The 25,811-nt window shown below is 39.0% G+C and overlaps 3 protein-coding genes across 17 annotated transcripts in view; 2 read left to right on the top strand and 1 right to left on the bottom strand.

Annotated features, from left to right (window-relative positions):
- Positions 1–7,672, top strand: part of sgip1.L (SH3GL interacting endocytic adaptor 1 L homeolog) — a 75,213-nt gene extending 67,541 nt beyond the window's left edge. For all 11 annotated transcript variants that reach the window (XM_041590366.1, XM_041590372.1, XM_041590374.1 and 8 more), the window contains 6 exons: positions 447–602; positions 1,025–1,157; positions 1,648–1,850; positions 2,071–2,135; positions 4,453–4,617; positions 6,446–7,672. In XM_041590366.1, the coding sequence (XP_041446300.1) occupies positions 447–602; positions 1,025–1,157; positions 1,648–1,850; positions 2,071–2,135; positions 4,453–4,617; positions 6,446–6,468 (745 nt within the window). In that variant the 3' untranslated portion in view covers positions 6,469–7,672. The remainder of the gene's footprint in view (positions 1–446; positions 603–1,024; positions 1,158–1,647; positions 1,851–2,070; positions 2,136–4,452; positions 4,618–6,445) is intronic.
- A 1,592-nt stretch (positions 7,673–9,264) lies between these two features.
- Positions 9,265–20,376, top strand: dynlt5.L (dynein light chain Tctex-type family member 5 L homeolog). 5 transcript variants are annotated; one of them, XM_041589444.1, is made up of 5 exons: positions 9,265–9,327; positions 15,908–16,022; positions 17,811–17,902; positions 18,264–18,388; positions 19,204–20,376. In XM_041589444.1, the coding sequence occupies exons 2-5, from the start codon at positions 15,910–15,912 to the stop codon at positions 19,405–19,407; spliced, it is 534 nt and encodes a 177-aa protein (XP_041445378.1). In that variant the 5' UTR covers positions 9,265–9,327; positions 15,908–15,909; the 3' UTR covers positions 19,408–20,376.
- Positions 20,377–20,636: 260 nt separating this feature from the next.
- On the bottom strand, positions 20,637–25,359 carry insl5.L (insulin like 5 L homeolog). Its single transcript, XM_018258216.2, has 2 exons — positions 23,193–25,359; positions 20,637–20,875 (listed from the first exon to the last, which is right to left on the bottom strand). The coding sequence occupies exons 1-2, from the start codon at positions 23,368–23,370 to the stop codon at positions 20,637–20,639; spliced, it is 417 nt and encodes a 138-aa protein (XP_018113705.1). The 5' UTR covers positions 23,371–25,359.
- Between the last annotated feature and the right edge of the window lie 452 nt (positions 25,360–25,811).

Raw genomic sequence — 25,811 nt, 5'->3', positions numbered from 1 at the left:
CAGCAATTTCTGCAGAATATACTGTGTATACTGTGCTCCTCATGCATGCATCCACATTGAATCAGCACAGGGCAAGAAGAAGATGGCAGCTCAGTTCTCTAGAGGAATGTACTTCTTTTTTCTTTTTGTTAAAGGAGCAACAAGTACAAAAGGTAGTGATTTTAGCCATTGAAGAGTGCTTCAAATATTATACTGTAAGTCAAAAGAAATATGTAAAGATATGAGACTGCAGGATGAGTATTTTTATACAGATCAGGAGCTCAGTGCTGATCTGAGGTATCCTCATTGATTCTGTGAGTTCTGTGATATATGCTATGTGAGTTAACTTAGATTGCTAAGCACTTATTATAACTGATGACATCTAAAGCACCATTTGAAAGTATATTTTGCAAGGTTTTTTTTACATAAATATTTTTCTATAACTTTTTTTTTTTTTTTTTAATTAGGTGCATAGTAAAGATCACCGGGGAAATGGTTTTATCTTTCCCAGCTGGAATCACCAGGCACTTTTCAAACAACCCAGCACCAGCTGCTCTTACATTTCGTATAACAAATTATAATCGGTTAGAACATGTTCTGCCAAACCCTCAACTTCTCTGCTGGTAAAAACCTTTTACTTCTGCCTCATCATTTACTACAACGATTACTTTTTATGCTTACAAATTCTTTTTGACCCCAGAATATACTAAAGTGCTATAGAAATAATAGCCTTTCAGATAAAAAGTAAGGGGTGAGGAATATATGTAAGGGGTGAGAAATATATGTAAAGGTAATCAAGCGAGATCACGGATTTCTGAAGCTATTATGGGGGAAAAATAAGCAGAGTATCAAGGGGAAGCTGAGAAACCCTGTGACTGCTTGCGTGAACAGAGCAGAGTGGCTTACAAAAAAATGCTGGGCAAAGAACCCAGACAAAAGCATCTGATGAGAACACTGTACACACATAGCAGTGTGCATATGATATCCTGAAAGTTTTATTTCATTTTTCAATGCTTTATGTGAATGTCTGATTTCCTGCACACAGTGATAATGCACAGTCTGTCCCCAACATGAAGGAGTTCTGGGTCAATATGCCAAATCTAATGACTCATCTGAAGAAAGTGTCAGAACAGAAGCCACAGGCAACATATTACAATGTAGACATGCTCAAATATCAGGTAAGTACTCCAGTACCAAGCAGCTTCTCTTTAAAGATACCTCTACTTCAAACTGCTTCTAGCATTATCACAATTGTTCTGTAGCAAAATATGCAGATTATGTTATGCCAAGCGATGCTTTCTATTATGTTTTACGTATCCTGTCAGCCTTTTAGGGAATGCAGGATATTGGATCTTTCATCATCATCTGATATGTCAGTATATTTGCTTTTCATTTCTTTATTTAAAAATAAATAAATAAAAGCTTTTAGTCATTGCCTGTGTTGTTTGGGAAATGTTGCTTTTGTCTTGAAATAAAAAGATAGACAGCCTTGGGGTCGAAATGTATTATGCTGTGTAAAATGTTTGTGCATAAGGCCTATATGAATGCACAGTGGTGTTCTTAATGTTGCACTGCACAATGGCACTTGATTTCATGCTGACTTATAAAGACTATGCTTGCTTAAGAGAAAATGACCTGACTGTGTTCTGTTTCGCTGTCTTTTATAAGGTATCTGCACAAGGACTTCAGTCTACTCCTCTGAACCTTGCAGTAAGCTGGAGGTGTGAGCCTTCCAGTACAGACCTCCGAATAGACTACAAGTACAATCCAGATGCAATGACAACACCTGTAGCTTTAAACAATGTCCAGTTTGTTGTTCCTATTGATGGAGGTGTAACAAAACTTCAGGCTGTCCTTCCTCCAGCTGTCTGGTATGATCCACTACATTTTTTTTCTACTGCTTAATTACAAGGTCTTCAGTTTTGCACATGGACTCCATCTATGACAGCTGTACAACTTTTTGTGCTTGCTTCTTAGTCCTATTGCACCATTATTTTGTAACTTGTGCCATATAGAGCTGTATTTTTTCATTCTTGCATATACTTTGTATTCCTGAAAATTTGTTTTATTGGTGTGGGTTTTTTCCTCTAGGAGTGCTGAACAACAGAGGATATTGTGGAAAATACCAGATATTTCCCAGAAATCTGAAAATGGAGGTAATCTGAAAACTTTTATTGCTGTCTGCAGTAAACGATAGCAGAAATCCATATTAGTGATGGGCAAATTTCTCAATTTTTTTTGCAAAACTCAAATGTTGACGTGCGTATCAATTTTGACCCCTGGCGTTAAAGTCAATGGGCGTCCAAATCGTGTTTACGCGTGACGGTTTTGACACGAGCGACTTTTCCGACACGCATCCAAATTTTTTTGGACGCCGGCGAATAAACTTGGCAGGCACGAATTCGGCTAATTTCCGCAAAACCAGGAAATTAGCCGAATTCGCACCTGCCGAGTTTATTTGCCCATCACTAATCCATCGATATATGAAAACACCTCACACTTTATACTGTTGCCTATTTCATGCTCATACCCAAATAGTCTTCTAGATCAGGGCTGTCCAACTGGCGGCCCGCGGGCCGCACCTCCTTATTTGGCCCTCCACATCAAAGTCTGCCTGCTGTGTCTGTTTACCATGTGTAAGGTTTAAAAGGTATCACTACAGAGATTGACTGGTCCCTGCATTGTTTAAACCTCAAATTCACACTATAATGCCTTGCATTGTTCACACCAGTGATCCCCCTGCATTGTTCACACTTGTGACACCTCTTTTGTTTACACCCCCACAGCCCTGTACTGTTCACACCTGAGACCCAGACTGAAACTGCCCACATTGTTCACCTGTTCACACCTTATTGAAAATGCTAATGGAGCACCAGCACTGTGTCACTGTATATAGTACATATTAGACTGGTCCTGATTCCTGTCTCCTGCTCTGTTCTGCCTTCCCTAAGCTCCTTGTGTGTGTCATACTTTGGTATTTGTTCTGGGGGTTTGTTTGCATTTGAAAATTATTGTTAGTGGCGCCTAAGGTGTTTAATCATATGCTGGGGTACTGTATTATACACAGGGGAGGAGGAGGCATATGGATTTAAGGGTATGTCTTAATATGACTTAACTTTTTTCACATATGAGTGGCATCCCTGCCAGGGCAGGCACAAGGTAGTTTGGCTCCCTAGGCAAGAGCTTCACTCAGTGCCCCCCTGTCCTGCATTACCATTTCCCTCCTTACTATGACGGTTTTTAAATAAAGAAAGCAAGAAAATGTACAACACTATTTCATTTATATAACTGCCCCCTGTACCTGTACCAGCAAGCCCAGCAGCCATCATCCATAATAAACCACCATACCTTTGCCAGCAGCCATTCATCATACAGCCCTCCTGCAGCCATCATATTGTCCCCAATCTTTACCTATGTCAGCAGCAGCCAAAAATAAATCTGATCACATCATATTGCCCCCAAGTATTTATGTACCTGTGCCAGTGCCCAGCAGCAACAGCAAACAAATGGTCCCCAAATCTGTACCTGGCTGTGCCAGCAGGAAGCTTCACACTTTACAGTAATATAAAGAATGTCTTCAGTTCAGTGCAAATGTGCAAGGCTGAGAGCAGCGAGAGCCACACCAAGCAAGGCCGCCAGCTCTCTGCCACCCAACACATCAGTGACGTCATTGACACATTTACACACGTTGCACCGCACAGAAGGAACTTGCCGGCAAGAGGGAGAAGGTGAAGGAGATGGATACCACCGAACTGGGTGGCCATGATAACTGAAACAAATTATTAAATAAACGCCGGCCCTTGGTACCATAGAAGTTGGACAGCACTGTTGTAGATTATAAATGCTATTTAATTCACACTAGGCTATTTTAACTCCAATTCAATTGTTACTCAACAATAGTTAGAGCCTTAGCACAAAAATCACCAAATCTTAGTTTCTTCTTAATTTTCTCATTTTATTTTGCTAGAAGTACCATATAGCAGCTTGTTTGATTATGATCGCTTTTGATCTTGCCCCCTCAAGCCTATTTTTATTCTATAGTCCTTGTTTAATTATTGTAAGTTATTGCAAATTACTAACACTATATAAATAATCTTCGCTATTAAGCAATGTGAACTATATTAATTCTAACAAATCTGACGCACCATAATGAGAGAACTGTGAATGCAATGGTGAAAAGGTAAAATAGACTTTTGTGCATACCATTCGGACAACCTTTGCGGCATCAAGTGGGACTATTAACTCCCATGGCAAAAGGCACTTGAGAAAATCTTTGCCAGTACTTCAGTACTTTTTACTTTTACTAAAATCATGGTTTATTTTTCAGTATAAAGAAACAGTATTTTGTCTTTTTATTCCGAGAGTTGTTTTACAAAAATAGATAAAACAAAGAAAATAAAATTAGGCTGCCATTCAATGTCAAATTAAATGCATTATATTGTATTCTTAGTAGACCTTTGTGATCTCCCTCAGGTGTCGGCTCTTTGTTGGCAAGGTTCCAGCTATCAGAGGGGCCTAATAAACCAGCACCTCTTGCAGTACAGTTCACCAGTGAAGGAGCCACCCTGTCTGGCTGTGATATTGAGCTTGTTGGAGGGGGATACCGATTTTCCCTGGTTAAAAAGAGGTTTGCAGCAGGTATGGTTGACCAAATAATTTTTGCTGTAAATCAGTAGAGGAAAATGAAGTAGAGGCAGGTTTGTATTGCACAGCATACATTGTTAGAAATAAATTATTTTCCTTTCTGTGCCAGGAAATCAAGCTGTCTTAAATGAACACTAACACCAGAAAATGAAAGTGTTTTAAAGTAACGAACATATATGGTACTGTTGCCCTGCACTGGTAAAACTGACCGGTTTGCTTCAGAAACACTACTATAGTTCATACAAATAAGCTACTGTGCTCTTCAAGCATTGGTGCTTTCAGCTCATTGTAACATTAGCAGCTAATGATGTTCCCCCTTTAAAATGATTTGATTTTCGATTGCTTGAGTTTTGTCATCTTACACTACATAGTCTGTGGGGTTTTTTTCTTTGTGTGGCAATTTAGAAACATCTCCACAGGTCTAGGATTGTATGAATTAATTTACAGTACACAGATATGGGACCTGTTATCCAGAATGCTCGGGACCTGGAGTTTTCCTGATAATGAATCTTTCTGTAATTTGGATCTTCATACCTTAAGTCTACTAGAAAATCATGTAAATTTAAAATAAACCCAATAGGCTGGTTTTGCTTCCAATAAGGATTAATTACCGTATATACTCGAGTATAAGCCGTCCCGATTATAAGCCGAGGTACCCAATTTTACCTCCAAAAACTGGGAAAGCTTATTGACTCTAGTATAAGTCGAGGGTGAGAAATGCAGAAGCTTCTGGTAAGTTTCAATCAAAAAATTGAGGGTTTCTGCTCCCATTGGAGGTGCCGGCGTCTTGTTTTTGGATTCCGGCGACCATTCTTGGACGCCGGCGAATATTCTTGGAGACTATTCTTGGATGCTGGCGACTATTCTTGGATGCCGGCGACTATTCTTGGATGCCGGCGACTATTCTTGGATGCCGGCGACTATTCTTAGGCGCCGGCGACCGGTTTTGCACTTGACCCGAGTATAAGCCGAGGTAGCGTTTTTCAGCATATTTTGGGGGCTGAAAAACTCGGCTTATACTCGATCAAGTACAAGTTACTGTTTTATTATTACAGAGAAAAAGTAAATCATTTTTAAAACATTTGGATAAAATGGAGCCTATAGGAGATGGTCATTCCGTAATTCAGAACTTTCTGGATTACAGGTTTCTGGATAACAGATCCCATATCTGTAAACCTAAATTAGCACTCTTAACCTGGCCACACACATAAAAATCCACTTGTTTGGTGAGGTTGGTAAATGAGTGGATCTTTACCCAATTTTGACTTCCAAGTTTTTGGTCCAATTCAGGTAGATACAATACTTTGGCTTTCAGCCAAAGTAGGACTTTTGTCACTGACATATTATACAGCAATTGACGTAGTATGTTCAATCCTTAGCATCAGTTTCTGAGTTTAGATACTTTGACATATTGCTGCCTCTATATGAAATGATAAGGATACAGTAAATGTAATTTAACCTGATTAAGCGTTGCAAGATCTTTACACCCAAATTATTTATTAGAGCTACGTGAATGCACACTTGTATCTCTCATTCAAACCATCAAAAGACTTGTTTTTATTCCTTTATTTACAAAGATACAGTATGAACCATGAAACCAGAGCCTATACATGTTTCATTTAAGGACAGGTGTAGCTGAATACTCCCAAGAAGGAATACCCGATTTAATTTTAGGACTAGCTCTCAGTGACAACAAGCAACTTGCCTTACTATTTTGTGCTGCAGATGACCGCAAAAACCAAAAGTTTTTAAAAAGGTTAAAATATAAGGTTTTAACTATGCCAAATAACTAAAGCAACATTTTTTCCCCCAACTTTTTCAGGAAAATATTTGGCGGATGTCTAATGGAAGAGTATGCATATGAAACAGTCTAAATGGAGAACTGGTGTTCCTAAAACAGGTTTTAATTATAAGCTAATGGACAAGAACAATGTTTGGTATGTGGAAACTTTCTGATGGAAACAACTTCAGCTGATGTTCAAGCATCTTCCTCAGAATCCTTCATGTTGACCAGTACTGCAGTATTTACTTCTAGATGTCACATTGTTAATGGTTTTAAAATGTAATTATTGTATTTGTAAATTGTACTTATTCCAGTAAGCCTGTATTTTGGCAGTTAGACTCTTGTTTCAACATCTTACCATTGGTAAATGGATGTAATTTAAACTGTTTGAAAAAAAATGTAGTATTGTTGAATGGCACACTGCTTCAGAAATAGATTTGTGTATATATATATAGAACTGGACCAGAAATATTAATAGCTGTTGTAGGGGGGTGCCTCGTTTAAACATTAAGTGTCCTAAATTCTTTGGCTATGCACATGACAATGAAAGGAGTCTGACTTCTTCAAACATGCAAATAGATTCAACATGACATTTGCATGCTGTAAGAGGTTATTGTGAAATATAAGGCTAGTGAAGTAGTCTATTAAAGCTTTATAAGACAACAGGGATAATTCAGTTTTTCTTTTTTTCCAATGGAACCCAGAATCCTTACATATTTAGCAGAAATGACCGGATATTGTTTAATTTGTCTAGAAAATGTGTAATATTTCCCTAACTGGATGCCAGTTAAGGATACATTTAGGGATAATGCCTTTTTGTTCTCCAAGATACATCTAAAATACCAGCTTCTTTGTTTAGGGTGAGATTTTGGGTGAAAACTAATTTCATCTCCTAGATATTTTGGAACTGGGTCGATTGATACATCAATGTTTTCCTGTATGTGTTTTCCTTATGAGCTAAAGGGGCCCTGAACAAAGCATCTTCCAAGGGGAGCTTGAACTGAAGTTCAAAACCCACTGCCCTAGAAAACTGTCACATTTTTTTACTGTTGAAAGTATTACTTGTTTTTATTTCTCTGATATTTAAACCACACTGCAACCTCTGATCAAAATACATGTCTGTCTGTTTGATTAAAAACTGCATTGTATTACTTTATTTAAAAGAGAGGGGATGAAGCAGAAAAACACCTTTCCAAATGGACTGTTTGGGCAACCAATAGTTTTATCACTAACCAGAATTAAATAAAGATTGTAAAAAACCTGCAAGGCATTTGTCTTTTGTGAAGAAACCGTATTGTATGGAATTAATTAATGCTGGCAAATGGCCGGCCATGGTTTGTCTTGTAAAGTCACTGGTCCAATCAATAGCAAATTTCAAATATATATGTTCAATATGGTCTGGCTATATTTTTTTGTGCGCTAATCACTGCAGTTTTCAGCTCAAAAATTCTTCTGTGAGAAAATGTGGTGGCGCAAAGTTTTGATCTATAAGGAGAAAATGTATTTTAGTCAACTTTGATAAATCTGCTCTTAAAGGGAAATATACCCCCCTTTTTGTCATGAACATGAGTTTACACACCTTTTCCACATAAGCTATCTTAAATTCAAGCTTATAAAATTAGGTTCTGTTTTACAGCAGTACACAAAGCGCAAGGCCAGAGGGCCAGGTGTTTCACCTCCAGCTGCTCCACCAGCACTGAATTCCACCAGCCCATTCATTCTAGCTAGCATGCTGAAATAACGTTTATTGGATTACCAGAAAATATGCCATATGCATCATAACAAAATTAGACCGGTGCATACATTTGGGCACCCCAACATAGATATTACAAATGTAACAGCCTCTAGACGCCTCCTATAGCCTTTTGTGAGTGTCTGGATTGTGCTATTTTTGACCATACAAAATCTCTCCAGTTCAGTTAAATTTGATGGCTGCCGAGCATGGACAGCCTGCTTCAAATCATCACGTAGATTTTCAATGATATTCAAGTCGGGGGACTGTGACGGCCATTCCAGAATATTACACTTCTCCCTCTGCATAAATGTCTTTGTAGATTTAGAAGTATGTTTAGGGTCATTGTCTTGGAATATCCAACCCCTGCGTAACTTCAACTTTGTGACTGATGCTTGAACATTATCCTGAAGAATTTGTGGATATTGGGTTGAATTTATCTGACCCTCGACTTTAACAAGGGCCCCAGTCCCTGAACTAGCCACACAGTCCCACAGCATGATGAAACCTCCTCCAAATTTGACAGTAGGTAGCAGATGTTTTTCTTGGAATGCAGTGTTCTTCTTCCGCAATGCAAATAGCTTTTTGTTATGACCAAATAACTAAACTTTTCTCTCATCAGTCCAAAGCACTTTGTTCCAAAATGACTGTGACTTGTCTAAATGAGCTTTTGCATATAACAAGTGACTCTGTGGCGTGAGTGAAAGGGCTTCTTTCTCATCACCCTGCCATACAGATGTTCTATGTGCAAATTGTGCTGAATTGTAGAATGATGTACAGATACACCACCTGCAGCAAGATGTTCTTGCAGGTCCTTGCAGTAATACAACATGTATGTCCAAGTTGCCTTTGCATTGCTTTATGTCTGCCGCAACTCTACTTCTATCCAGTAATACTATAAGTGGCACATAAGTTGGCGCTACCGTATTTGCGGGACAGTTAGTTTCGACGTACGTCACTCAATAAATCCGTATTAAAAAAGAAAATAACAAAATGTCTAGTTCTAATTACTAATACCCTTAAACTGTGAGTAGAGCCCCTTTAACAAAGCCAGGCACCATTTCCTCTCCCTGAACCAATAGGAACTGAAATCGAAGCTAGCCCCTCCTTCTTCTCTCAACAGTTGCTACTAGCAACCTAACGCGGGCCGCATAGCTGTACTTTGAAGTGTTGATCGTTTCGGCTGTCGGTAAGTTATAATGGCGGTGTGTGAATGTAAGTTGGGGCTGTTACATGCACCCTGCTGGGGAATGGCCAACAAGTAGCTCGTCCAGCTGTCCCGAGTGCTCTGCAGCTTGTCAGCCCACAATGGGAGCACCTGGCAGCTTTTGTTTCCTTTTAGGTAGACACCCCTCCCTTCCCATCAGGCCCGGACTGGCAATCTGTGGGTTCTGGCAAATGCCAGAGGGGCTGCTGTATGGTTCCATAGAAAGTTACCATATAGTGGGCTGGTAGGAGGCTGTTTGGGCCTCTGTGCACTTGGAATGGCAGGGCCTATTTTGACTCCCAGTCCAGGCCTGCTTCCCATGCTTGCAGTCGCTTAGCCCAGGCACCCGTTCTTGTGTGCATGTTTTTTTTTCCTTAAAAACACATCAGTTAATAGTGTTGCTCCAGCAGAATTCTGCACTGAAATCCATTTTTCAAATGAGCAAACGATTTGTTAAATTTGAAATCTGACATGGGGCTAGACATATTGTCAGTTTCCCAGCTGCACTATTAACTGATGCGTTTTGGAAAAAACATGATTTCCCATGACCGTATCGCTTTAATAAATGTTCGACTCAGTCAAAAAGCACATCTGTATATTTTATTTATACTGCACTGTGAGCGTTCAGTAGGACCAAAATAGTGGGCTCCTGTTTATCACCATTAGTGATAGTGGCATACACCATGCTCTGTACTTTGACCATTTTGCATCATTGTGTCGCTGCATGAAAACATTGCAATGAAAGACCTTTCTCACAGGAAAAGAATAAAATGTGACCAGTTATGTAGACAACCCTGCTTTGTTTAGAACGTTGCAACATATATGTACCTTCAGTGATGGAATTGATCAATAGGACACAAAATATAAGCACACTTTTTATTCGATTTAAGGGTTCATGCAGTAAGTGTGAGAATTACTATCTTGAAAAGACAATACTCGGTCCATCATGCAAATATGTACAAACAAAATCAATATATAATGGAGGTCTTCCAGTTCATTAAAGTAGGAATTTATCATTGGTAGTAGACGATTAATGAAGCAAGAGGTTTTTTTTCCAGTTCATTAATTCATCAATTTCCATCAAAGTAACCTACCTATGTGATAGTTGATCCAGAGAAAGGTGCAGAAAGAAATGGGGTGATTTTTTTTTCGTGGCCCTGTATCACCAATGTACATTTTATTAACTTGTTTCCTTCCTTCCTATTAAGACCCTTTCTTAATATCAAATGTATCTATCTGCCAGCCTTGGGGTGAAAATTACACAACTTCATTCCTCTCACTTTCTGCATTTTATGATGGAACCTCCTTTCTTCTGATGAGATGATGCCCTTGTGTCTGCTGGGAAGATCCACTGATAAAGCATCAGTGGGTTTATTATATTTTCCTTTGTATTTTTATAGATGCAGGTTTTTGAAATGAAAAACTTCAGCAGCTTTGATGTATCAATTTTTTTTTTTTGTAATTTCAAAAGCCCGTTCACGTAAAATGATGAAGCTAGACGAGGTTTTTTTCTGCACAAAATGCTGCTTGATTAGAAAACTCACTTGGGGTTTCCTTTAAGATTGCTTGTGCCAATCGGGCTACTCCTCCCCCCCCCCCCTCCTCTTGGAAAAAGGACCCAGCCTAGCTGGCCAACTCCATCTATGGTGCTTAAAAAAACCTTACCCTCCTACATTGGTATGCAGGGAGATTGTAGCAAAAGAAATGAGTGGGTGCAATTATTAGTGAATTTGAGACTTGAGTGTATTCAATCTAGAGCAGGGGTAGGGAACCTGCGGCTCCAGAGCCTCATGTGGCTCTTCATCCTGCTTGCTGCGGCTCAGTCTTGCGGCTTTGCTTGTCAGGTCGTATTTACAGCCCTCGCACCTGCTGGTGGCTTCTTGAGTGTGCGACCGCGGTAAGCACACTCAAGAAGCTGCCAGCAGGTGCGAGGGCTGTATAGATGTCCCAGGAGTGACAGGCAAGACTGAGCCACAGCATCATGGTCCTTACCGCGGTCACACACTCAAGACAAGAGAGAGATGATCAGCATGGAGCTTCAGAAACACAAGTCACATTAAACAGATGAGAACACTAGCATTTAATAGGGCTATTCAGTGTTTAATTTATATCAAAGTAGCCCTGCATATTGTTGTATTCTGTTGTTGTAACAGTTAAAATTTAAAAAAGGTTAAAAAAGTTTATAAGTTGTGTTATGTTTTGCGGCTCCTGACTATTTTTCTTTAGTGGGAGAGGGGCAAAATGGCTCTTTTGATAGTAAAGGTTGCTGACCCCTGATCTAGAGACTGATCAGACTGGAAGATGAGGCCATGAGGCCAAATGTCCCAAAGGGATCCCACCTGGCATGCAGGCCCGGACTGGCAATCTGTGGGTTCTGGCAAATGCCAGATAGGGTTGCCACCTTTAGTGAAAAAAATAACCGGCGGGTACAAAAAGGAGGGGTCCATGACGCAAAAAGGGGCAGGGCTACGCAGTGTGTCACAAAAGGGGCTGAGCCACATGGCAGCGATGTGAAGAACACTACAAAAAAGGTAAGTTCTGCGCAAATGGGGGCAGGCCAAGGATTTTTTTAAAGGATATTACAAATTACCTTCAACTGCATTGCCGGTAAATTTGTAATACCAGCCCTGGCCTTGGCAGGTGTTTTACCGGCCGGGTGGCAACTCTGCCAGAGGGGCTGCTGTATGGCTCCATAAAGTGGGCTGGTAGGAGGCTGTTTGGGCCTCTGTGTACTTGGAATGACAGGGCCTATTTTGACTCCCAGTCCAGGCCTGCTGGCAGCATAATCCTGGAGTGTATGGTAGGGAGCTTTACATTGTAAACTCCAGTGAGGAATGATGAGCAGTCTATGAAAATATCTGTGTAAATGTGTCAGCAGCATTATATGAACACTAATGCACTAAGCATTGTATCCAATGTCCCCACCAATTCGCTCCTTGCAGTAATACAACATGTATGTCTAAGTTGCCTTTGCATTGCTTTACGTCTGCCGCAACTCTACGTCTATCCAGTAATACTATAAGTGGCACATAAGTTGGCGCTACCGTATTTGCGAGACAGTTAGTTTCGGCGTACGTCACTCATTAAATCCGTATTAAAAGAGAAATTGAAACAAAATGTCTAGTTGGAATTACTAATAGTAAATGTAAATAGAGCCCCTTTAACAAAGCCAAGCACTATTTCCTTTCCCTGAACCAATAGGAACTGAAATCGAAGCTAGCCCCTCCTTCTTTTCTCAACACAGTTGCTACTAGCAACCTAACGCGGGTCGCATAGCTGTACTCTGAAGTGTTGGTCGTTTCGGCTGTCGGTAAGTTATAATGGCGGAGTATGAATGTAATTTGGGGCTGATACATGCACCCTGCTGGGGAATGGCCAACAAGCAGCTGGTCCGGCTGTCCTGTCTGTGTGCGCTGCAGCTTGTCACAATGGGAGCACCTGGCAGCTTTTGTTTCCCTTTAGTTAGACACCCCTCCCTCCCCATGCTTGCATGCTTGCAGTCGCTTAGCCCATGTTTTACCTGTGACCCAGGCACCCGTTCTTGTGTGCAATATAGAACTCTGTGAAGAATTTCACTACTGGGCATGCGCTCTCAGAGGCATAGAGTAAAAGTAGCCCAAGACAGACGGTACGTTTTTAAAAGAATAGGAGCAATGAGCCGCTGTGTTGGAATTAAGTTACTGCAATTACCTCCTGGCCACTTAGGATGAACTGTGACTGCTTAGGCTGCCTGTTTGCTGCCCCTGGGGAAGCCTAACCTAAAGGGTAAGATTTGGGGCTAACATTTAATTGCCACACTACATATTCTTGACAGAGATAACAGTGGTATCATGTATTTGTGTCCTTGCAACTCGAAGGGGGATATTACATATAGCAAAGCACCAGTTGAAACTTTTTAGTATGCTGAGAGATATTCTGAGACAATTGGCAATTGCTGTTTCTTATTGTGGGTGGTTTTGAGTTATTTGTTTTCTTTTTATTCAGCAGCTCTCCAGTTTGCAATTTCCAAAATCTGGTTGCTAGGGACCAAATTACCCTAGCATCCATGCATTCATTTGCATGAGAGACTAGAATATGAAAAGGAGAGGCCCTGAATGGAAAGATATGTAATAAAGTGTAGCAATCACAATGAATGGGTAACCTTACAGAGCATTTTTTATATGGGGTCAGCGACCCCACTTGAAAGCTGAATAGAGCCAGGAGAAGAAGTCAAATAATTCAAGAACTATCCAAAGACTGGAGAACAGGAAAGCGGAATACAATTTACAAGGTACTACAGCTGTCCCTACACATATTCCCCAGAATCCGTTGGCTGTGGTGGAATGCTAGGTGTTCTAGCAGAGGCAGAACCTGAGCCTGTATTGCTGGAAAGTTGTGAGGCTGCATTGTGTTTGTCTCCTAGAGACAAAGCTTCTCTCACACAAGACTGGGACAGCCACTGTTTTGATTTATAATACTATAATTTTGTACCTTACTTGTTTAAAAGGACAGTCTCTTGAAGCTTAAAATTGATCACTTTACATTATTCAAATAAATGTGACCAAAAAGGTATGGTCTGCATCCATAAGCTCTGTAACTGTATTTGATTGTGTCATACAATTCAAGGGATGTTTGAACGTGCAGCCAAAATCTGCTTCTGTTATGTGAATTTGCGTGCTGCTCAAGACACTTCTGCCACATATAGTACTGCTCCGCACTTTTATAACACTGCTCCGCACTTTTATAGCACCGCTCCGCACTTTTTTATAGCACTGCTCCGCACAATTATAGCACTGCTCCTCACTATTATAGCACTGCTGCTCTGCACTTTCATAGCACTGCTCTGCACTTTTTTAGCACCGCACTTTTATAGCACCGCTCCGCACTATTATAGCACCGCTTCGCACTATTATAGCATCGCTCCTCACTATTATAGCACCGCTCCGCACTATTATAGACTTGCTCCGCACTTTCATAGCACTGCTCCGCACTTTCATAGCACTGCTCTGCACTTTCATGGCACTGCTCTGCACTTTCATAGCACCGCTCTGCACTTTCGTGGCACCGCTCCGCACTTTCGTGGCACCGCTCCGCACTTTCATAGCACTGCGCCGCACTTTCATAGCACTGCGCCGCACTTTCATAGCACTGCGCCGCACTATTATAGCACTTCTCAGCACTATTATAGCACTGCACCGCACTATTATAGCACTGCTCCACATTTTTATTGCACTGCATCATATTGTTAATGCTTGTTTAAAAAAGAACTACAGTGTGTAGGAGCCCAACACAAATGTTCAGTGAGATTTTTGAAGTCACTCTTATGCATTAAAAAAAAGTTGAAGAGCAAGTAACTGCATGAGTATTTTCTCAACATATTTATTAGGCTTTTGAATGCAGCAGATTTATCTGTTCATAATTACCGGTAGGATAATTAGCTGTGATACCTATAATTACCTTTTCCTGGTATAATCATAAACTCAGAAAATATCCCCTCTGAGTTTATAAGACACAGAATAAAGCAGACCAGACACAACTTAATAACTTCTTAGATCACTTCTTAGGCTAAGGGAGGAATGTTAAATGGTAACACAATAGAATTACAGATATGAATGACAACAGATTGTCTCTTTTCCCTGGCTAATATAGCAAAAAAGAGGACACTTTTTTTACAAAAGAATTCTCCAAATTACATTTCTTAGTGTGATCTGAACCTGTAATGCTTGGCAAACCAATTGAATGAACACCAAGATGCCATCCTGAGGTCTTCTGCAGATACACTCACCTTTAAAGTTCATGACACACTAATCAGTCTTGTAGAGTGTTACAAATGGACTTTTAACTTGATTTTGCTTCTCAATATATGTTAAAACAGTAAATAAAGTATTGGAAAGGAGTCAACTAGCTTTTCTTCTAGTTGTTCTCAGTTGTGATTTTGTCAGGACTAAATTGCCAGGTAGTGGTGCCAAAGAAGTTGCTTGTTAGAGGTTCTCAAAGTATGTTGTCTCAGTAATGGTGCATTGTAAATGGCTAGAGCATTGCAAATGTGAGGGATATCAAAATCTCTGGGCATTGGTTACCATAATAGGGAGACAACAGAACTGGTAATGATACCACAAAAACATAACTATCATCACAGTAATATGTAAATAGCAATCCTTCAAGATCAGCAATTCTTCTGGGGTCATTTGCGTTATTATTGGCAAATTCCATTTTGAATGATTCCAGTCTGAACTTGATGCCCCAAATGTTTAGCATGGGCCTTAGATGGCAGCATGCATGCATGCAAGAGAGGGAGCAACACCTGTGCACACAACTAGAATTGCCAAAGCACACAAATATATCCCAGAAATACAATATTGTGCCGGTCCTCTATGACTTGCCCAGGCTGCTATCCTACTTGGTAAGGACTGCATCCATTTCTAAAGAGCAAATAAAAAACAGGGAGGGCAGCCTTGCTGCAATTCACTATGCGGTCAAGTACAGGTCCTAAATTTCTAACCAGTTAAAGTACAAAAACAAGAAAAATGCGAAACAATGCATTGGACATTCTGAAACATTTTGTTCTCTTTTTCTGCTATAGGGATGTCAGACATAGCCAAAGACAAAGCAGCTCGTCTCCTGAAGAAGAGGGGAAGTATTATATCACTGGGAAGCCATGATGTGAAACCAAGAGGCAGCTTCAGCAAAACCAAAGAGTAAGGTCTATAAGTTAAATAATGTTAGTAATATGCGGCCACTTTCCTAGAAATGCCTGAAAAGTATTACTTTAACTATATTTTACAATGACTATATAAAAGATTCTGTTGGTAAAACAGGGAAAAGAGGCCAACAGATATTAAGGGGATTAAAAATTAAAGAGAAAACTTAATAATTGAGTGAAGCGAATACCCCCTGGTGTTAATGACTTAAAGGGGCTGTTCACCTTTAACTTTTAGTATGATGTAGCATGTGATATTATGAGTCAATTTGCAATTGGTTTTTATTTTTTATTTGTGGTTTTTGAGTTATTTAACATTTTATTCAGCAGCTCTCCAGTTTGCAATTTCAGCAGTCTGGTTGTTGGGTTCGAATTTACCTTAGCAACCATGTATTGATTTGAATAAGAGACTGGAATATGAATAGGAGAGGGCCTGAATAGAAAGATGAGTAATAAAAAGCAGAAATAACTTTAAGGGGGTTATTAATCAAAGGTCAAATTTATGAGTTATATATGTGAGTTTTTTTAGATCTCAAATGAACTCACAACTCGAATGGTTTCTAATTTAAGAAAAACTCAAGGGAAAAAACTTGAATCAGCGAGTTTGGGGTTAACAACCTGAAAACTCAAATTAACTGCGTTTTCGGCGAAAAAAAACTTGAATTGCTAGAATTGATCAAACAAAACCCTCCAGAAAAAACTCAAACATCATGAAGGCTTATTAACATCTTCAAATGGTTCAAGGGACCTCTGCCATTGACTTCTACATGACCTTGATAGATTTAAGATGGTGTATTTTCAGAATCAAGCTGTTTTCAGGGTCGGGTATAATAAATATCAAAAAGTTTGAGTTTCTTTTTAACCTGAAAAATCGATTTTTGACTCAAAAATAACCTTGAAAACTCAAATGTGTCATGGAAAACACATCTTGACTCTTAATAAATCTGCCCCTAAATGTGTAAGTTCACAAAGCATCTGGAAAGAGTCAGAAGAAAAAGGCAAATAATTAATTGAAGATTTGCTTAGAATTGGACATTCTAAAATGTATCTTTAAGATGAACCACCTCTTTAAATGATTCCTTACTGTGTTAAAGGAACAGCTCATTGTAAAAATTAAACTGGGTAAATAGATAGGCTGTGCAAAATAAAATATGTTTCTAATATAGTTAGTTTGCCAAAATATTTATCTATAAAGGCTGGAGTGAACGGACATCTACAGTAATACCCAGAACACTACTTCCTGCTTTGGTTACTTAATGGTAACCAATCAGAGAGCTGCAATCAGTGAATGAGAAGCAAACTAACTGAACATATACTGTTTGTCCCATCTGGCCCCTTCTTCGAGTCTCTGACTAACTCAGAGTTAGAGAGCTGAAAAGCAGGAAGTAGTGTTCTGTTATGTTAGACATCCAGTCACTCCAGCCTTTATACATTACATTTTTGCTAACTATGTTAGAAACATTCCGAACAGCCTATCTTTTTACCCAGTTTTAATTTTACACTGAACTGTTCCTTTAAATAAAATCTCTACAATGTACTTTTAAAAAAACTTAGTGATTTCCCATGTATGTAAAAAAAAATTATTCAATTAAATGAGTGATAGCTGTTGGAATCTGAGTAGGAATCTGGGTACACTGACCTTGTGTTCTGTGTGGGACCAAGGACAGAAATTTGCCTGATTGTCTGATTGCAATATGTTCTGAAAGTAATGAAGCCAGGACTCAAAAGACAAGGCTATGAATGTGTCAGGTCAGTACTTTAATTACTTTAAAACTTTAATTTTTAGCTCTGTGAGTACAGTGTCTTACATAGACGAACCGGGCCATCATGATGAAATTCAGAGCCCTGCCATCCTGATGGAAAACACTTATCAGATAGGTAATTGTTCATTGCTGACAAATGTTAAACTGTCAAGTTATTACAAAAATAAACACAGTCATTTGTGAACCCCACCTGTCCTGGGGCTCAATATAATCCTTTGTATGAAATCATTTTTCTGTGTGGCCCACAATAGGTGACATACAACAAAGTGAATTGACCAGTATCACCACAGTGAAAAATCCTTGACTTAAAAATAAAAAGTACTTCCCTAACCAGAAAGGGAGAATTGACTCTGTGACTGTCTATTTCATGTGGCAGTATAAATGCTGTGTATTAGCTTGAAGTGAATTAAATACAGAATGTATGTATGCAAAGACTGCTTTTTGGCTAGGGGGGTAATGACATGTATATTCTACAGGACCTGCAAAACGTTTTCCAGTTGCGTCTGTAAATAATATTTTAAAGGATGTCCTGACAAGTTATCTTCAAGAGGAGAAATATGAAGCAGAGCTATGCAGACAAATGACAAAGACCATCTCTGAGGTAACACTGCATTTTTTTAATATTCAATTTTGATTCAGTGTTTACTGGATGCTCTTATTTGGATTAGGTGGGTCAGTGGTTTGTTCTTCCTTTGCACAGGTACTGGAAATTTCATTTTGGACTGTTAAGTTATCTTTCTATCTTGAGTGCAGAAATGTTTAATATTCCGTATTATTTTGTGTTTTGAATCAGTGAAAACATTGACATGAATTCATCCATATTTCCATTATCTACACTATTTTCTGTTTTATTTTTTATCTTGTTTTATTTGTCATGACTGTCAAGCAGTTTACCTTGCGTGACTGCTATCTTCAGAAAACAGAAGTACAGGCAAGAAGGAGGCAGTAGAACAGTAAGGGAGAACACTATAGTTATGAAGGGCAGTCAGGCAGTGAGTTTATGTAAATAGTGCAATAGGAAAAGGCAAAGAGTGTTAATATGAGTTAATGTCTATTTGTCTAAAGCAGTAAAGCAACCTGAATCCTACAGAGTAGCAAAAGAGACCCTTAATGCAACAAAAGCTGTGAGAGTTAGGAGGTATTGTGGCAATGCTCAAGTGAAATGAGCACACATCCTTTAAGACAGATCAGCCCATACATGTGATCAAAGTTATTGAGTTCCCATTTAAGACCCAAAATCTTCATAGCCTAAAGCTTAATGTGCTTAGCTGCTGACGGCAATCCATACAATACATTCAGACATGTAACCCTATTTTTTGTATGCAATATATGCTATTTCTGTTGTTAAAGACAATACCAGTACTATTGAGATGTATGTGAAACCTTATGTTACAACTTTATATGTGTACTTTGCAGGTTATTAAAGCACGAGTAAAAGATCTGATGATTCCCAGGTATAAGATTATTGTGCTGATTTACATTGGCCAGCTGAATGATCAAAGCATGCGCGTTGGAAGTAGATGCATCTGGGACCCAGCAAATGACACTTTTTCCTCCTACTCTTTCAAGAATAGCTCTCTGTTTGCACTAGCAAATGTATACGGGGTATACTATGAATAACACACACATACACATGAATTATATCCAATACTTTCCATTAGTCTTAAGTAAAGCAACTAGTGTGAACACTAAACTACACTATATACCTTCCACAGCTGCTGTGGCCTGCAACGTCCCAGATACCACACAGCAGATAAATATTTCAGGTGGATATTTTGAATTGAGACTAGAGGTTGCCAGAATTTTAGGTAATATAAGTATTTGTATTACTGAGAATGAGCATCTGCTGATCTGCTTGTAAAACTTAATGTTTGACCAGTGTGCTGGGATTTTTTTCCACATCACCCCTAACCAGTAATGTACCCAATTGTACTTACTGAATATAATTTATATTTACTTTTTATGTTTAATATGATATTGTATTGTATTGTATTGTACAATGGTATTCTAATGTACAGCTGATATATATTGTGTTCTACAGCTTTTCATTTTAAAATTCAAACTGTTTGCTGTCTGTTAGGATCCCAGAGCCAGGAAGATGAATTGCAGAGGGTCTAGTTAAAATGATAATACCTGTAAGAGGAAATGCAATAAAGTTGCAAAGTTTGTTCCATGTCTAGTAACCATTCAGCAGATATAATTAACTGGTAACCTGTTTGAAAGCAAACATTTAATTGCTGTGTATTACTAGATCTCTATTGCAAAGACCCATAACAGTCTTGACTCAAAGCAAATCTCATTCCTAATTGTTGGGCATTGATCCATTGTAAATTCCAAGTTAGGGAAAGACATAATACAAAGAACAAGAACTGACTAGTTGTCTCAGATTATCATTTTTAATATTATATTTAAAGGTCAGGTGAACATCCACTTAAAATATATCATTAACCTGTATTTATTTATAGATGTCAAGGTTGCAACTGCAGAAAAAGTTAAATAAGTAGCAAAATGGAAATGATTATAAGATTTTTTTTATTATAACAAAATAGGTTTAAACAGGATTGGAAATAAAATGCAAACTGTCAACTATTTTTTGTTTTTTATTAGACTTATGTATGTGAACAAAAAAAAAAAGACCCAGTTTTCTACAACACATTTGGATAGGGATGGGTAAAGGTGAGATGGTCTGGTACTCCCAAATGTTGCTGAAGGAGTATTCTGGGAGGTGCCTATTAGCAAGAGAGTTTCACTTCAGCTTTCCTGCAGGTAGAGCTGCCATGCTGATTGTCACAAGAGAGGAAACACAGACCATATGATTGAAACTTTGACTGTGATTGGATAAAGCCTATTTAGCATAAAGAGCTTAAGTCTTTTTTCTTGCAGCCATTTTTACAGCAGGCTGTTGTTAACAGTTCATTCAAGTCCCGTTTCTCTTGAAAATACTTTTTCTGTGTATCCCACAGTGCTTCCAATGATTCTGTCTTCTGAAAAAACTCATCTTCTTGGGAGCTGGCTTGTTGTAGATGGTACTCCAAAGGTTCTGTTCGTTCTATCCCGCCATTATACAAAGACAAGTAATTGTCACTGTCTGCATAGAGATAAAACAATGTGGATTAACATGATTTCAGATGGTGTTCTATAATAATTTAAATATTCTATGAACATCCCTCCTTATGTTTTTGATGTCAGAGAAACCAACGTAAGTATGTGTTTCAGTGGTAATAAGGTCTTTATTCAGATAGTTGTGCCAAATGTACTCAACTGTACATCATGCATAGCTCTACTAATGACTTGCTGTTCCTCTATTCTTCCATAGCAGGTTCCCACCTACCTTTACCCATCCTGTCTGTATACACCCTACATGTTACGTGTGCAATTTTTATAGGGGGACCCAGTCTCTGTACACTTGTTGAACTGCTTTGCCTGGCATACTGGATTGTACAGTGCAATAGCTGCTGCTCTGTAAATTCCCCATTGTACCTCCATTGCAGAAGTCACAGAAATTCTTCAATAAATCAAAATAGTAAAGGAAGGAGAACTCCAGCAGACTCTCTGCAAAACTTTTATTCCAGGTTGTGGTTACACACACAGATTCTGGTTACATTTGCAAAAGAGAACATTATTTATGTTCTGTTCTAAATCCCATTTGAGATGCTGGTTCTGGTGCTCATTTGGCTCCAAACGTGCTTATATTGTTTAAAAACATTATTTGTGATTTTATAAATTTTATAAAGTCTGTTTATTTATGAAAATTACATTTTGGTACTGCTCTACATCCACTATGACCTGTATACTTTATTAAATAGATATTTTTTTGGTGTAAAAGGTCCACCCTCCCCATCAGTTATAGTGCCCATAATGACTGCAGTTATCATATTGCTAATGTCCCACCTGAAATTATGTGATCAGTAGACTAATACTGTGCCAATGTTCTTGTGCATGTACACATATTGGATAGAAAAGTTACAGTTATAGGGGGCTTTTCTATATGACCTGCAGGAAGACATTTAGTCCTTCTGGATCTCTTGTGTCTCTTTTCTTCTCACATTCTCTTATAAACATATCTTCATTTTAAAGGAGGTAAAGCTGACCGCATTGTTGGCCATTTATGTTTATAAATAGGCAACAGACTAGCATGTGTAGGGGATTTGTTGGGTGAGAAAGCCATTACACACACATGGGATAAAAATCACTATCCAGCTTTATTGGACTAGCATGTGCCATATTCTTTATGAGCCGTGTGTGTGACCTTACATAACCTGAGATAATGAACATTGAATAAATGCTTGATATTTAGCTGGGTGCCATCTCTTCTTGTCTGTTGGCTGATACTTTCTACTCTTGTGTTTGTTCAATAGACTGGACTGACCATCTTGCTTTAGTTCATAGACTTACACAGAAAACATATTGTTAGTAGCACTGAAAGACCATATGGCTTGTGGAATTGGATATATTAAAAAGAGGAACAGAACAAGCACACACCTTCCTGGCAGGCAAGTAATCCTTATTCAGTACAGGGATCAAGCTGTATGTTGACCAAATGCAGGGGTCCCCAACCTTTTTGTTCCGTGAGCCACATTCAAATATAAAAAGAGTTGGAGAGCAACGCAAGCATGAAAAAGGTCCCTGAAGGTGTCAAATAAGGGTTGTGATTGGCTATTTGGTAGCCCCTATGTGGACTAGCAGTCTACAGGAGACTCTGTTTGGCAGCACACATGGTTTAATGCAACTAAAACTTGTCTTCAAACTTGAAATTCAAAAATAAGCACCTGAGGCCACTGGGAGCAACATCCAATGAGTTGGTAAGCATCATGTTGCTCACAAGCCACTGGTTGGGGATCACTGGCCTAATGAATAATAAGAACATGCATAAAAGATGCTGGTATTCTCTTCCTATCTTTGATCTGATTGGTTAGTTTTATTACGTTATCTTTTCAGTTTTTTCACTGCATTGCACACCTTTATTCTGGTTAAATTTATTTATGGTTAAATAAATAAATTTAACCAGAATAAAGGTGTGCAATGCAGTGAAAAAACTGAAAAGATTAGTTAAATAATAGTTAAATAATTGTACTTTTCTCTGTGTGGTTAACATATCATTAACCTATTACACATGCCACCGTTCCCTGACTAAATTGTCAGAAAGCCTATTGGGTAACTTTAATTTGTCACACTGGAAATCTTACAAACCCAATTTCATTTACACCCTTATATTTGATAATGTGATAATCAAGGCTGATGAAAGCAGAATGTACTAGGAGAAATAATTGACCACTGCATAAGTCACAGTTATCACAGAATTGCAGGAAATACAGTGAAACAGTATGCTAAATTGAAATCAATAGGGAAGCTGGCAAATCTAATAAATCAGAGAAAACAACAGCTCTGCTCTGTTCAATACTTACCAGCTGTGTCTTGGGGTAATTCAGGCAAAAGTCTTCTCCATCTAGAGCCTCCACATGTGTATATGACTGCGCGAATGAATTCTCTCCCACAGAGCTTCACAAACTGGTTGTCACTCCTTACTTCTGCAGCCACTATTAGCATAGCCAGCAGCACAAAACAGATAGGTGAGACCCTCATATTTGTTATAAACAGGGGCAATACAGCAGTCTGGGTTTGCCTGAACCACTGACAAGATGATATGAAAGGAAACAAAATTCAGCCAATTTATACAGAAAGGCCTGCATTGTGATTGGTTAGAGGATAGGATGTGTTCCATGTTGTCCATTATGTTCAGTGATGCATATTTATACATTCCTCATGTTGCATGTCATTTAGAACTTCCTTACTAGTTAAGACCATAGAGTCATTAGATGGCTCTTAACAGATTTAACTGCCAGGAGAGATTTTAAGATACCATCATCCAAACAATGTGCAAACAATAAAATTGCCTTATTTTTTCCTGTAGTGCCTCTGAGCTGATGCAGTGTATATTGTTTTAGTAGTAATGTGGAAAACCTCATTATCTTCACCATTTCAGTATCACTATATATATATACTGTATATCTCTACACCCCTCCCTAACAAAATATATCTGCAGCAACACTATTTTCTGTAGAAATTGCCTGTCACTGCCACATAACTGGGGGGCCACCAATTAATGGTGAACAAGAAGCTTGTAGAGGCCTCAAGCAGCATACACCCTCATGTTGCCTTCTTCTTGCTTCTCCTGTATCAGTAATGCTGTTGCATACACAGTGAGGGTCAGGTTCCTTTCTGAGAGTTGTGTTTCAGGGTGCAACTAGAGAATATTTTTCTCTGTTTTTTTGTTCTGCACCATGCCACCATCATAAATGGCACTAATTGTGCACGAGGATGGTAAGTCTCCTTTAGGGTTCTTGTGGATAAAAAATGTGTAGCAAGCAATAGCAGTCAGCAACAAGAGTGCACTACTATCTTGTATCAAAAAAGGTATGGATTTATAGGAGAGGGTAATTCTCTCTATGAGCACTGACAAGACCCTGTCTAGAAAATGCACTGCCATTTTGATCTCAAGTGCTCATAAAGGATATTATTGAATTAAAGTCTTAGGCAGAGTAAATTAAGCTGATAAAGGGATTGAAAGGTCTCAGCTATGGGGAAAGACTGGCCAAGTTGGGATACGCTGGAGAAAAGGTGCTTAAGGGGGCATCAAATAACTATATTAAACGACCATATAATAAACGCCACAGTAGGCCATTCCAGCAGACAAGAGCACCTATTCCGATTAGAAGATAGGAGGTTCCATCTTAAGGTGCAAAAAGGGATTTTTACTGTGAGAGCTGTAAAGTTCTGGAATTCTCCCGCAGTGGATGTACTGACAGATACATTAGCTTTGGAAGAGCAAGCAAGGAAGAAAATACTGGAATATTGAAATATTTCTATTTCTAGATCACTCTGACACAAAAGAGATATGAATGGGGCAGTTAAGGGAGGGCAGCCCCACAACTCCCGTGCTCAACCACAGGAGGAGAATGACAACTCCAGAAAGATTAGGCTATAACTGTTGTACCTTATCATTACCATTATTTTACTAGTTCTGAGGAAACTTAGAAAATTGCTCTGTAGTGGTCTTATCTCTGTGCTTGGATTTCCCCACTCACTCAGTAGTAAATTCCTTCAGTAACTTCACGTTTCCCCTCTCTGATTGCAATCTTCTCACTTCTACTACTACTACTACTACTACTACTACTGTACTAGCTCCATCTACCCCTCTTGCATAACCACAGACATGCATATCCTGTGAACTGCAAAATCTAGATTTGTAATATTTAATCTAACATTGCAACCATCTCATGCCATAAATACCTCTGCTTAATATAATATAATTACCACTGCCTAATGAGCTATCCAAACAGCTCTAACTTTGGCATACAGTTCATATCAGATTTCTCTTAACAGTGGCTATATCCTAGTCAGAATCTGACTTTTGCACCTACAAGTTGTCCTTTACTAGCAGCCTCTGTCTTGTCAAATGGAACTTCCTGTTTAAAGGAGAAGGAAAGCTACGGAGGCATTTTAATGCCAATCGATTAGCTGCAATAGTGCAAGCTAGAATGCTATATTTATTCTGTAGAATGTCGTATCATATCTGAGTAAAAAGCTCTAGAAGCTGGCCATAGACGCAAAGATCAGATCATTCGAATCCTCGAACGATCGGACTTCCCCATCACCCGACATGCCACTAACCTTCAGTTTACATAAAGTAGTAAAAGAACAGATCAGCCATGTTCTGCCCCTAACAGCAATCATACTAAAGTTTATGTCCGACAAAGCTGGTGACAGTCTCCCACTGAAAACCATCAGATCGGCAATACATGCAGAGAAATTATCGGCAGCCCGCAGAAATCTTTAAACCTGTCCGATCGTCCAAACGACTGATCTCCGTGGAATGAAAAATTACGGGACTCTCCAAGCACGGTCCGAAAATCGTCACCAGAAGCCTAATCAAACAAATGATTTATGTTTTCAAAGTTGGCCGCAGGGGGCTGTCATCTTGTAACTATGTTATGCATCTTTGCAAGACCAAAACCACACACATG

This window comes from Xenopus laevis, chromosome 4L, assembly GCF_017654675.1.
Source record: "Xenopus laevis strain J_2021 chromosome 4L, Xenopus_laevis_v10.1, whole genome shotgun sequence".
NCBI lineage: Eukaryota > Metazoa > Chordata > Amphibia > Anura > Pipidae > Xenopus > Xenopus laevis.
This window is presented reverse-complemented; position numbering and strand designations above follow the sequence as displayed.